Consider the following 13283-nt stretch of genomic DNA (forward strand, 5'->3'; position numbering starts at 1 on the left):
CACATGAACTCAGGGGCAAAGTAACCTGTAAGTTTAAAATGATCACAAACTTCTCTGCATGGCTGCATTCTTTGAAGAAAACCTGCAATATCCTCGACTTGAACATGTGTTTAAATTGACAGCAAGCCACAGGGGCTGTGAGACGGGGGCAGTCCCTTAGAGCTGATTGGTCGGTCAATGCGCGTTCATGTATGCACGTGAGTTACGTACGTGGACATTCTGTTCTTAAAATGTGTGTGTTTAGTTAAAACCTTAAAACGCTGTTACAGGCGTGCGGCATAGTCCGTGATAAATCCTTGTTTTGGATTGTGTGGGGCCCATAGGCCTGTGTGAAAAATTAGGAAGCTCCCTTATGAACGCACACAATCAATACATAATAAACGACTGTAATTTTGTCTATGTTGCCCCCGGCTATTGATTGTTGTGACAATGGCCCTTACGGAGCCACGTGGAGTTGTTTATCTGCACTGCAAGCTGCTTTCTAAGTCACACAGTTGTCTAGCACATGCGGACAATCAATAATCTTCATTCATCATAATCAACTATGAATATAAAATCTCAATTTGCCAGAAATTTTTTATTTTTTAGAAACTCAAGCAAACGGATACAGATGCTGCATGAAACTGTAGGCCAACACCGTGCCCTAGCCCAAACCCTAGGCCTATAAACAAACCAGTAGTGGCCTTGCTTATTTTTTATTTTGATATCAACAGTAAAGACTATGCTCATACGGCGCGTGGGGATAACCGTAAACCCAATGTGGGAAAATCTACGCCATAGCGCCATCTGCTGGTTCAATCAAAGCTACACCATCAATTGAAATGAGGGATATGAGGGAATGAGGGATATTACCAGCCAGTATTCAGGATTTCTCTCGATAACAGGAGGAAGGATACAGATTAAGGGGGCACATGAATTTCAAAATCAAAACTCCAGTTGTCCGATCCACTAGAAGGAGTTTCTGCCTTGCTGTTTGCGGCGTAAACCTATGGAATAGCTTGAATGTGTCACTCAAGCAATGTACCACAGTTTGCCAGTTTAAATCTATGTATAAAAACATTGTCTTCACAAACTATAGAGCTGTAAATTAATTATAATTTAAACAACAATTTAAACAATCAGTAACATTATTGTCGCTGGATTTCTATGGCCGTGATGTGTATGTTGTGGAAAGATATTCATATTTTGTAAAACAATTGTTGTAAATATTAAGTATCTCAGTTGTTCAGGTTGTTGTAAAAGAAGAACGATTTCAGCTTCTTTTGCACCTGTAGAAAGGGGGTGGGACTAAATAAGGTCACACTTCAACCCACTCCTTTTTGAACAGTTGCTTGTATTGGTATGCATTACATGTATTATTGTTTTTTAAATTGTATGAAATAAACTAAACCAAAAAAAAACCTTTAAAGTGCACATGCGCTGTGAAGTCACTATCAGTACAAAGTTGAAAACCCTTCTCTTATGTGCAGTGCACTGTAATTATCAAGTGTATTTAATGTCATTCGTTAACAGGAGCTTTTTCTGCATGTCATGAGGCCTGATAATAATAATAATAATAATAATAATAATAATAATAATAATAATAATAATAATAATAATAATTAATAATAATAATCTGTCTGTCACAAAGGCGTGATTTTTTTGTGTGCCATTGCTATAAATGAGTGAGGGCACTTATACAGCAAAGTGTTCTTCTGGTCAGAGCTCCCATGTATCAAGAAAAAAAATATATATATTTTTTTTTTTCTGGAACAGTGCCACAAGCCCTGGACGCCCTCAGAGGCCCTGTTTTATTTATTTATTTATTTTTTCGTCTTTCAGTTGAAGAACAAAATTTGTTTTGTCCTCCTTTGGTATATTGTAAACTCAGACATGTGTGGGGGAAAAAACACAGTGCATCTAATTGTAAAGCAATGTATCAATTTCATGAACTTGACTCATTTTCTGGCATTTCTGTGAAAGTGACCTTGAAAAGTGACACTGTAAGTTGTGTAATTACCTACAAACTTGTCCCTGTAAAGAATTGTGATGCTACAAATATGTTTGGAAAGTTAGCAATGAGTTTGGACCAGAACTAACTTTATTTTGTAGCTTCTTCTTTCATTGTTTGTCACCAAAATATTTCATGTAGGGCCTTTAAACTTCAGAAAGGATTTATTTGGCCATGTAATGTTTGTGTTGTGTATTCACTCAAACGGAAAGGTATAGGTTTCAAAATCAATATTTGCATATTAATAGTTTACGGTCTTTCTCTTGTGGCAGCTAATTTATCCTAATTATGTGTGTCTAACAGTCATGCTTATGTAATAGTTTGCAAATACACAGAGCAAGCAAAGGCCAGGCATAGATTTTATATCAGTACTCTCTCATCTATAAGTTATGACTTTGATCTTTTTGAATTATTCAGCATCTCCTTACTTCTCAGCACCTCATTACATTAATGTTAACCTTTTCAGCAACATCCGCTTTTTAGATCTTCCAGGAATGTTCCAGTCACTTACAGCAAAAATAGCTTGTGTGTTGCGGTTGAACTCATAATCATAATCGTAAGAATCATGTATTTTGATCGAAATAGGCATTATGTAATTATTGCATTATGATTATGGTATGCTGTTTCTTTTGTTCAAAATTGTATTTCTCCAGTTGGAACATGTGTATTGCAATTGGATGTACTGCATCTCCGTGGCTATATTTGTCATGCAGGTTTCCCTTTGTATATGCCTTTGTCTGTCCTATCGTCTGCTTCCTTATCTGATTTGACGTTTTATTGATTCCATTTGGCTGTCGGACCAGAAAGGGAAAATAATAAAAGGCTTGCACACACTTGAGATTAAGAATAATAGAAGACAGGTTTTTTTTTAAGCTGGAAATACCAACTGTTTATTTCTAATTTTGTGACTACAGAAATGTTGAAACATTTGAACACTGAAAAAAGCTGGATGACATCATCACTCGCTTCTCAATTTTCTTTTTTTCCATTTGCTTAGCAATCACAACAGATGATATTGCACGGCACTGAGAAAGCAGTAGCAAAGACTGGGAAAGAGCAATGACAAACCAAGTCATGAGACATGGGGCACACATCTGCAAGCCCCACAGTACTGGCCCTCAGACACTCACACACGCACGCACGTGCACGCACACACGCACACACGCACACACACAGACACACACACGCACACACACACACACGCACGCACACACACACACACACACTACACACGCCAAACAGAAGAGCAATGTGAGCAGAGAGAGTACAAAAACAAAGAGGTCAAGGTCGACGGAGCACAAGGCTGACAAGAGCAATGAGATTTAATTTTCTGAATGAATTGCGGGGTGAGCTACCAGTAAAATCTGTTCCTAAATGTATGACACAAATATGCTTGTTTATCAAAACCCTTCAAGCATTTTTGTATATGAACCACTGGAGCACACCCCTCTTTGGGTGAGAAACTAAACTCTCCAGTGTCAGATCCAGATGATTGTCTTGGGCGCCGCAGTATTGTTTCCAGACTTGTAGGCAAGCTATACCCATCATTACGGGACTCCTTAACATCAGTAACTTTAACTTTGTGATCTTGTTGAAGGTACAGGCTCATACTGTATCGCAAAGTTCACACCTCAGCGAATATGCCTCAACTATTTCTATTGTACTTGTTCTGGTATGATAGAGAGTACTGTGCTGTCTAAATATGACATCAGAGGGAGTCTACTGTGTTTCACTCAATTCACTCATAAAACATGCACACACAAACAATTTATTGTTTGGACTCTCAGGAATATTTAAAAAATAAATAATCAGATTGAAACAGTCAATATAAAATAAACAGCAGACTCAAAAAGTGCTATCTAGGGCCAATCACTCTCACTTTGTGCCACTAGATGAGCGTCTGTCCAACAGTAAATTGGAATTGACAACTTGGGAATGTATCTTCGCACACACTAGTGCCATCTTAAAATGAGAATTGAATTGTCCCAAAACAAAATACAGATACTTAAACACAAGTGCATTTTCGCTCACATTCTCGCTACGACGTACTCGACAGTTATTTTTTTTGCAAACACACTGATTCCTTCATAAAGGTGTAAGCAGTTTTATTAGACTTTGCCCATAGTCAATACATGAGTACGTACCAAAAGAACAGATACTAGGTGGAGTGAGGCGGTGGTGCCAAGGCAATAAAAACAGACCCAGGTGCATGGCTCCACCCCCGGCAGACCGGCTGCCCAGCCTCCACTCCACCTCACTCACTGCATGAGAAGCAAAGTGAATGGGACTTGCAGCCCTCGATTTGGATGTTTCCGATTGTACATTGATCAGGAGATCTCCACATGGTAGAGTAAGCTTGTCTACATAGCCCTACGCCTTCTACATTCTATACCCGTGCGAATGGCAAATCAAAACTCAACAAGTCTACTTCACAAATGCCAGTGCTTTTTCAACATTATACATAATTTTTTTTCCAATTTTTTGGTTTGTTTTAAAAATCTTTGGATGTGCAGTAATACCCATAAAATAACAGATTTTTTAAAAAGAATAGAAAACACACACACATACACACTGCTTCTTGCCTGTGGTTCAACAAAGTAGCTCCTGTATGACTTTGCTGGCACTGGCAAATCAACTGTCAGATTTCTGGCAGTGTTAAAACACACATTAAATGCCGGCTAGGACTTAGCTGAGAAATACAAACTACTCTTTTGTTATATCTAAGCGTGGGAAATAAGGCTGTAACATAAAATTGTCTTTTTTGTTTTTCTTTTTTCAAAAACCTACTATATACAAATCTAGAATTTCTACAAATGCATAAATTAAAGCAGTGGTCAAACAATACAAAATTCAATTAAATAAAATCACAACACAGAAGTAGAGAAAAGGGAAAATATGAACACAATATCACAGCAGTTGGTTTTACCCTGTAAAAGGAATAGTCTACATCATAATATTGGCAAAACCCAATGTCTGATAAAAAATACGCTTCTCCCTCCATCCCACTAAGTTTCACACATCAACCCTGAAACTTGTCCGCCGAGACTCTAAACAGAGCACTTCTGCCATAAACAAACTAAAAAATAGATAATTATCTGAAAAGAAAAAAAAAGAAAAAACAAGAACAGATAGCACACGACAGGAGTTCTGCCTTACTCACAGATAGACGTCTTAATGCAGAACTCAAAAGATTTATTACTATGAGGTATTCAGAAACATTGGTAAAGACATGCACGGCCAGAGTGCTGGGCCTTTCTACACACAGCAGAGAGAAAAGGGAGGAAGAGGAGGGAAAAGGGAGGAAACAAAGACCTTTGGTTTAATTTGTAGAAGTGGACAACAGAAACTCCTTTGGTATGTTTTTTTCATTGCATGGTTGCGTTGGCGAAAGCACCACGGTGTGATTAAAAAAAGACTTTTCCTTGTTTCTTCAATAGTGGCCCTTCTACAGGCTGAGGTATTCACAGAGTCAAAGGTGAGAGGTCAACAGCGGTTTAACACTTTGGTTCAAGCAAGGCACTCATCCTGGGAGTTTTAGAAAGATTGCAACACATCTGCTTCTACTTTCAGGAACATGTCTGCCTATAGTTGATTCTGCCCATGGATGCGAAGCTCATCGGCCTATTGTCATGTGAAGATGTTTGACCTGTACAATGAATCAGTAACATTGACCTATAGATACACACTCAAAGGCAAGTGGAAATAAAGCTATAAAGATGATGGAAAGAGTTTCAAAAGGAACATCACTTTGGTATCGACAGATTGACAGAAAAATCCAACCATCACTTGCACCCACATGCACCTTCTGAGTGTGTTTCTAAGGCTAAATCAGCAAATCTGCCTAAAGCTACGTCAGCAGGACTATCTATGGAGCTGTAATCGGAGCACAGATGAAGCGAGAGAACACATAGTGTTTGTGTGTGTGTGTGGAGGGGGCTCGGGAGGAGAGGGAGAGCAAGGTAAGAAAGGGGGAAACATACAACAACAACATATTCTTTAGTTTAACACCACTCGTTGAGGCCGTGCAATGAGAGAAATCTTTGGTTATCTTTGGTATCATCAAAGTGATAGAAATTACGTATGGAACTTTTTTAGAGTGAGGTAGCATCTTTGGTTCACACTATAAAACATCAGCAGGTCTTGACAAATTTTTGTATTTGTTTTTTGGTTTCAGAGATGATGAAAAGGATGATGATTATGAAGAAGCAGCTCATTTTATCTCTTTGGCCTCTCCTTGCTTTCAGCGCTTGTATTTATGATGAATGTAGAACTGCTAACCCTGACCAGGAGGATGACGGCAAAGGGGCCAAGCTAATATATCATCTTATGCTACTCTGCGCCCTGTTTTGTCTCTGTGTGTGTGTAGTGCTTTCCTCCTAGTGCTGAAATGCATAGCTTTACCGACTGAGTGCGGGAATGTCCAGGATAGTAAGCGATGGTGGGAGGGGCTTGGTGGGAGGATGCTTTTGTATTCAAGTGATGGACTGACATTGCTGTGTAAGTGCCAGAAAGTGATTTTATCATTGACATCATTTCCTGCATCCAACATGTTTGATGAAGAGATAAAAATCAGATACATATAAAGCACAGGGGCACTGTGATGCTCTGAATCCTTATGTCACCAAGTGGTACAATTCCCATTAAATAAAAATCTCATGGTGTTCTGTATCTTTGGATGAAGAATTACATAACGGGTTAATCCATGGCTGATGATATTTAAAGCAGGAACAGTAAATGATCGATTATGCATCTTCACAATAAGCATTCACAGTAACATTCATAAGACTGATTGTGAAGATACATGTACTCATTGATTCAAGAAGGCATTTATAAGGCAATGATTCTTGGGATCATATCATACACTATTAAAGCTAAAGCTAGAGATGAGTGGAAACAGTTCGGACATAACAGTCTCTCTTTGGCGATAAGTGAAGAAAAATACTCTCAAGATTATCACTACAAAAAATACTCTTTGGTCAGATTACATTCTTACGTGAGAAGATCCTTTGTATGATCGAAGAAGGTACAGAAGGCTTTGGTTTTGCTTTTTTTGATTTGACGTTTCAGCATGTTGGAAGAAAGCACTACTATACTAAGTCACTAGCTCGGGGGTTAGCGCTCTACTGTACTTTGGGCATTTTCTCCGTCTGTCTGCGATGTGTTGCGAGGATGACAGACAGGTGAGCAGACAGACAGATAGACAGACAGTCCACTGATCATGAAATGTTGCAGAACAATCTTTTAGCTCCTGTGGGATTTGTTTTCTTTCGTGTTGATTGGCCAATCCCACTAGGCTCCACATTCTGGCTGTTTTCTCTGGGGCGTGGACAGCTGCAGATCAAACTGCCAATAGCCTGACTAAACCTCATTTAGGGACCCATCATTAAAACCAACCATTAAGATTAAAGATAAGGATGGTGATGATAGAGGAATACTTGGGAAGTGTGGGGTGTAGTAAAGCTATAGACCAGTGATAGTAAGTGTGTGTAAGAGGGGTAAAAGTATAGTCTTTTTGCAGTATGTATACACATAAATGTGTAGCTGAAACAAACATTTTAAAGCAGGTCAACAAGAAGTCTTTGGTTTGTTTTTTCATCTTTGGATACTATAAATATCAATATAGTACAGGTTTAAGGGCAAAACGTTGCTTCAAGGTCTCTTTAAGTTTCTCTTTGTTTCTCTTAAGTTTTAAAGCTTTTCCACCGAGGTTAGGTCAGTCCATGAGTTGGTCAAGTCAGTCCGTCTTCAGGCTTTGGTGCAGGCATTTGGGCCGTTGGCTGGGTGACCGGAGCCGTCGTCCACCCACTTGTCCAGGCTGCGACGGCGCGCGTTCATGAAGAAGTTACTGACTGTGGCCAGCTCCAGGCCCAGCTGCTGGGCGATGGTCAGCTGCAGCTCTTTGGACGGGCGCTTGTTCTCCTTGAAGATGGCATGGAGTGTCCTCCGCTGCACGTCTGTGAACACCAGCCGAGGCTTCTTAGAAACACTTCCCCGATCGTTTCGCCCGTGGTCCTGTTCCTTGCGCTTGCATGCTGAGGAAGGATCAGAAGAGGAGCAATTATAGAATGGCTGAGGAGACTGATGATGAAAAATGTAAATATAGCCTAACTTTAAAGGTGCAATAAGGAACTTTTTGTGTGAAAAACAAAACTTTTTATTTGTGCGTATTTGACCTTCTAGTGACCTAATGGTTAGCATTGCACCTTTACTTTCCATCACAGTGGCCTCTATGACACTCCAGGATCAATTGTTTTAAGAGTTTCTGGTAGACCACTGTGATCAAAAGTAAAGGTGCAATGCTATCCACCCACACAGCCATTGGGGTCACACAAAAGTAAATTATGCACAAATATCAAGTTTCTTTTTCACATAAAAAGTTACACAATGCACCTTTAAGCTTGAACTAAGGACTAAGGACACTAAATGATAACTTCGGCTTGATATTGTGTCATGAGACAAATGTAATATAGAATTATACAGATGTATTAAGGTTTGTGTTTAAGTCTAAATATTTGCATATTATAACAGTTCAGACAGTAATTTTGTTACGTTATAAGTAAACGTAATAAATCAAATACAACTCTACAATGAGGACATGTTTAGCTTTGATTCATTTGCTCATTTCATTCGGTCTCCCTGCAGGACCAAGAAATCCACAATACAAAATCATCACCCATGTTCTGCTCCCTGTCTTATCTATCCGCTCTGCTGCCCCTGTTGGTGATGTCTCTATTAGCTGAAAGGTAGAGAGGGAGTCCACCACCATACGCAGTCCCTGAGAGAAGCTCCTTCACGCACACACAGACAAGGCCCTGTGAGACAAGCTAAACGCGGGAGCCCGGAAACAGTCAGCGCTGTCCATGGTGCTGAAGCAACCGCTGACACAATACAGACCTGACTCTCACTTGGATGGTCCTCTTGGAGAATCCGATCGACAGCTAATCAAATCCCCTTTTAACTGCTATCATGATATATTTTATTATGATTTCCCCATCGCCAAACCCTTGTTTAATTGAGGGCGAGACTATTTGTTGCGCAATGGGCCAGGAGGGGGCAGAAGTGTGCTGCAATGTATAGATACAGAAAGGGCCTTCAGTGAAAAACAACTAAACATAGGCTATATGAGAAAACGGCAAAGCACCCGTATCTGGTCTAGCCAATGTAAATAAAATAGAAAAGTGAAAAAGGTCAATACTTGGTGGCGCGAGGGAATCCAAACTACAATGAAAATGGCCCGCGAAATAATATGCGCAGGAACCAGAGCACGTGAGAAACAATAACATAGGCTGAGTGAATTGCTAGGCTGATTAAAGCACATAATATGAATAAAATAGGAAGTGACCAACATGGCTCCAAAAAAAAATAAAAAAAAGGCTCGTGGAATTTACAGTCTTGACTTTGTGAGTTGTGGTTGACAGTGTGCAGGCTAGCCTATAGCCCAAGTGTGTCCGCCATAAAGTAGACTAGTGCATACAGGCTGCACGCTGTCTCCAATGCTGGTAAATATTAACAGAGCGGCTGCAAGTCATGAACGGTCTGCTATAAATCAGTACAAGTGAAGGCCATCGCAGACAGAGGCAGGAGCAGCGATTGGAGCCGAGCCGAGCGCACAGGACAAGACAAGGCAGGTATACAGGAGGCCCACGTATAGCCTTCCAGTCAAAAAAACAACGTCCCTCGTAATCAGACTAATCACGCACGCACACACACACCCTGAGATACGCGCGCACACCACTGCTGGCCCCGGCTAATCATTACAGCCTCACAGATAACTCCACAGTCACATGGATACATAAGGTCTGGGTCTGAGCTGACATTGTGATGATAGAGCCGCGTTCTCACACAGGAACAGCAAACAGACCTCTGAAGCTGCAAATATTCAACCGGACCCTCGACCCATGACGTTTACTGGGTTAGAGGTAATGCTCAAAAAAAAAAACAGAGAGAAAAAAAAAAGAAAAGGCTAAAATAAAATCTCAATACTGTTATAAAAGTAGAAACAGGAACGGTTTTTTTTTTTTTTTTTTGTATAACAGTATAGGCCAATGCGCTCCCATTTCAATGTCTTTAGTCGTTTAGCGCGTCTGTCTCTTCTAATCCGTCTAAAGAATAATTGAGAACGTGGGAAAAGCCGAGAAAGAGCCGAGATTAATTTCAGAAGTCTATAATCGATTCGTATATCACATCTACTTCAGCACCCTATCACACAGTTCACCCAGAAACCAACAGATCAATAGGCCTCTGCTCTCAACCCAGGTTCCATCCAAAACAATCGGTAATTTTGAAAACAATTTTAAAATTACTATTCAATTAACACATGTTCCACCTTTATCACCCTCGCTTCTTTTCTTTTTTTTTTCAATTTCCCCACATTGGTGTTAGTGTAAAGGCTGTCTCTTTGAAAAACGTAGCCTACAATAAATCAATAAATTTGCTATAAGTACGTATACTGGTCTGAAAAGTCACACCTAACTACATTCGTAATGGACTGTTGGCCATGTACAATCAGCAGATGCAAAACTGTAAAATAATCAATTATGATTAGGCTAAACATGGTGGGCGCACTTTCCACAGCAGAGCGCAGATGAGGCCTCACTTTGTAAGAAGTCAAAAAACAAAACAAAAACAAGAAAAACATTTGTGGGTCATTGATTACACAACGTTAAGACATATGAGGTGAACTTGTGCGCCAGACTCAGGCCTCTTTGCACGCTTTAATTGACTCGTGTAGACCTTTGAGACAAATGAATATCGGCCATTGTATCTGCTAATTAGACAAGGGCTGTTTAGATTGACCCTACCTCTTTTTTTTTTCTTTTTTTTTGTTGCGTAATTGTAGATTGATCCAGGTTAACGTGGATTACATTTTCACTTGTACACCCGAATCAGACTTTTTCCTCTCTTTTCTTAATCCGACACATCTGAACATACGTGTTCAACTAAATTCCCAGTTCTGTTTACATCACGAACAACAACAAAGGCCTGATCAGTTGCCTGTGCACCAAAATAAACATTCCTAACGATTTGTGAGCTAAGGATCAGTTTACGCACACAGTCAAGTGGTCGATACTTTGAGGTAAGATGACATGAGCACTTGTTTCACACAAACCCAAAATCAGTGCAAAGACAGAAACAGGACGGGTATCAATAAACATCCAAGGGTCAGGACACAACTTTGTTAAAGTGCGGTGGGTATTGTTTATCGTCCTGTTGTAGGAATGTTTTTTCATCCACCCGCCATTAAAATAAGAAAACTTTGGTCCAAATTTTTTGATGATCTTCGGCTAAATATTGGCGTGTAAAACGAAAAATATGTACAATAGGTTTCCCTCTGGGTCCAGGACTCCCCAGAAAGAGAGATTCCTAATCTCAGTGGGACTTTCCTGGTTAAATAAAGGTCAAATAATATGAAAATACAGAAAGAAGTGTCCCAAAACGTTTCATAGTCTTATTTTAGACTGCAAAGACCCGTGCTCATCTAAGCTATATTATTCACATGCAACAAGGAACACATTTATTATGATGAAAGCAAAAAAAGGGGGCTTTACCGAGGCTTCGCTCACCTGCGAGCCTGAGTGCGCTCATGCGTTGGAACTCAGGCTCCTGTAGCCACTTCCACATGCGGCGGAACGTCTCTCGGCCAGACTTGAGCTTGGACCAGGGTTTAGGGTTCCTTAGCAGGTCGGACAGCGTCCCTTGGGACCGGCACAAAACCCTCTGCGCGAAGATGGCCTGAGGGATGCTATAACGCTTGAGCTCTGTGGTGATCCTTTGCGCCACCTCTTTGGTATTTACTTCTTCCATCTGCCCCCCAGAAACAGTCCCCCCTCCCGCGGATACTCCTCCAGTGCCAACCCCCCCTGGCTGTCCGGGCCCAGAGGCCTGATCCCCTCTGCCCCCCAGCCCCTGGCCGTGGCCCTGCGCGGCGCCAAGGTGCGCGTGGGGATGATGGTGCAGACCGTTGATCTGGACCATGCCCGAGGAGCTCATATGCTGCTCCGCGTGGCGGCCCAACATGGCTGGATGATGAGCTTCAAAGCCACTTGGAGTAAGCATCTTCTCCCCGGGCATGGCGGCACCAGGGTGTGCGTATGGGGGGATACCGGCCTGGGACGTGTGTATGCTGGCTAGACCGGAACCGGATAGCGGAGATAGGCTCTGTCCCATGCAAGGGTCCTTGTGGTGGTAGGAAGGGTACAGACTGTTCATGGGAGCCAGGCTCCGATCCTCGCGCATGAGCGTAAAGCTGCCGCTGACATTACCGGGAATCCTCTGATGCGGATGCGCGTGAGGATGGTGCGGATGGTGGTGGTGATGATGATGCGGGGAAAACTTGTCCGACACTGTGGATATCGGGGGTAAGGGCTGTAGCGGGGTGAGGGTAGTGTAAGTGCTGCTGGCGCTCATGCCAGGGGGGGCTTCGCACATGCTGATGGCCGAGTGCAGGTGTCCGGGGTGTCCGGGATGATAGTCGCCGCTGTCCAGGAGGGTCGCCATGCCCATCGCGCGGTGGCTCAAACCTCTAGGGCTGGGACGGGAATGCGGGCTGTGGCCGCTCAACAGATCTCCGTGGCTGGCTATAGATTCATGGCTCACTCCGTGCAGGTCTATATTCTCCATCGACAGCTGTGCGTTCATGATCCGGGCAGCGCTGTGGACCAACCATCTATGTGACGTACCGTAGTTAGCTGCTGCCCAGAACGTCCACTTAACTTATTGTCTTTGTTGCGTTTCCTTCTCGCAGTGAATTGTTCCTCTGGTGCCTTAATTTGACGCTTTCACTATTTTTCCTTCCTTTGCTTGTAGTTCTGAGAAACGGAAATTTAAACTCCTCTTTTTATTGACGTTTTCCTGATTTTTTTTCTGCTTCTATGATTTAAGCCCCCCCATCGCCAGGCAGCTGTCCTTGCGCTCCAGTCGGGTGCCGCGCCATCTCTAGTAGTGTGTCTCCAACCCCTGTTCCACCGCGGCACAGATCAATGGCCGCGCATGCGCACTGAGCCACCAAGGCTCGCCCAAGCTCGCTTTCTTTCTCTCTCTCCCATATACACGCCCATCCGTGGTGACGCAACGTACCTTATTAAGGACGGGACGTATCAAAGCGCTCGCTAAAAGCTTCATATCGGCCAGGTTCAACTATGCTACATATTCAGTTTAGATTAGCAACAAAAAGCATGGTCAATGTCATAAAACTAACAAACTGACCCATAGCGCGGGGCTCAATAATATCCTCAATATCTGACACTCAATATCAATGTATAAAATGTTTAAGTGATTAAGGTATAACGAGCCC

At 41.9% G+C, this 13283-nt stretch overlaps 1 protein-coding gene across 2 annotated transcripts; it reads right to left on the minus strand.

Annotated features, from left to right (window-relative positions):
• Nucleotides 1-3183: 3183 nt before the first annotated feature.
• On the minus strand, nt 3184-13015 carry onecut1 (one cut homeobox 1). 2 transcript variants are annotated; one of them, XM_079555716.1, is made up of 2 exons: nt 11554-13015; nt 3184-8022 (listed from the first exon to the last, which is right to left on the minus strand). In XM_079555716.1, exons 1-2 carry the CDS (start codon nt 12626-12628, stop codon nt 7736-7738), a joined length of 1362 nt encoding a protein of 453 aa, XP_079411842.1. In that variant the 5' UTR covers nt 12629-13015; the 3' UTR covers nt 3184-7735. The 2 variants fall into 2 exon arrangements, with proteins under 2 accessions (XP_079411842.1, XP_079411841.1); XM_079555715.1 differs by having other exon boundaries at nt 11539-13015.
• Between the last annotated feature and the right edge of the window lie 268 nt (nt 13016-13283).

This window comes from Gobius niger (assembly GCF_951799975.1).
Source record: "Gobius niger genome assembly, chromosome: 4".
NCBI lineage: Eukaryota > Metazoa > Chordata > Actinopteri > Gobiiformes > Gobiidae > Gobius > Gobius niger.

Bases quoted from the DNA above. Each gene is read 5' to 3' on its own strand.
- onecut1 (XM_079555715.1), bottom strand. From the start codon at position 12,628: ATGAACGCACAGCTGTCGATGGAGAATATAGACCTGCACGGAGTGAGC. The intron at 8,023-11,538 runs GTAAAGCCCCCT...ATCCTTCCTCAG, and splicing joins CGCAGGTGAGCGAAGCCTCG to CATGCAAGCGCAAGGAACAG.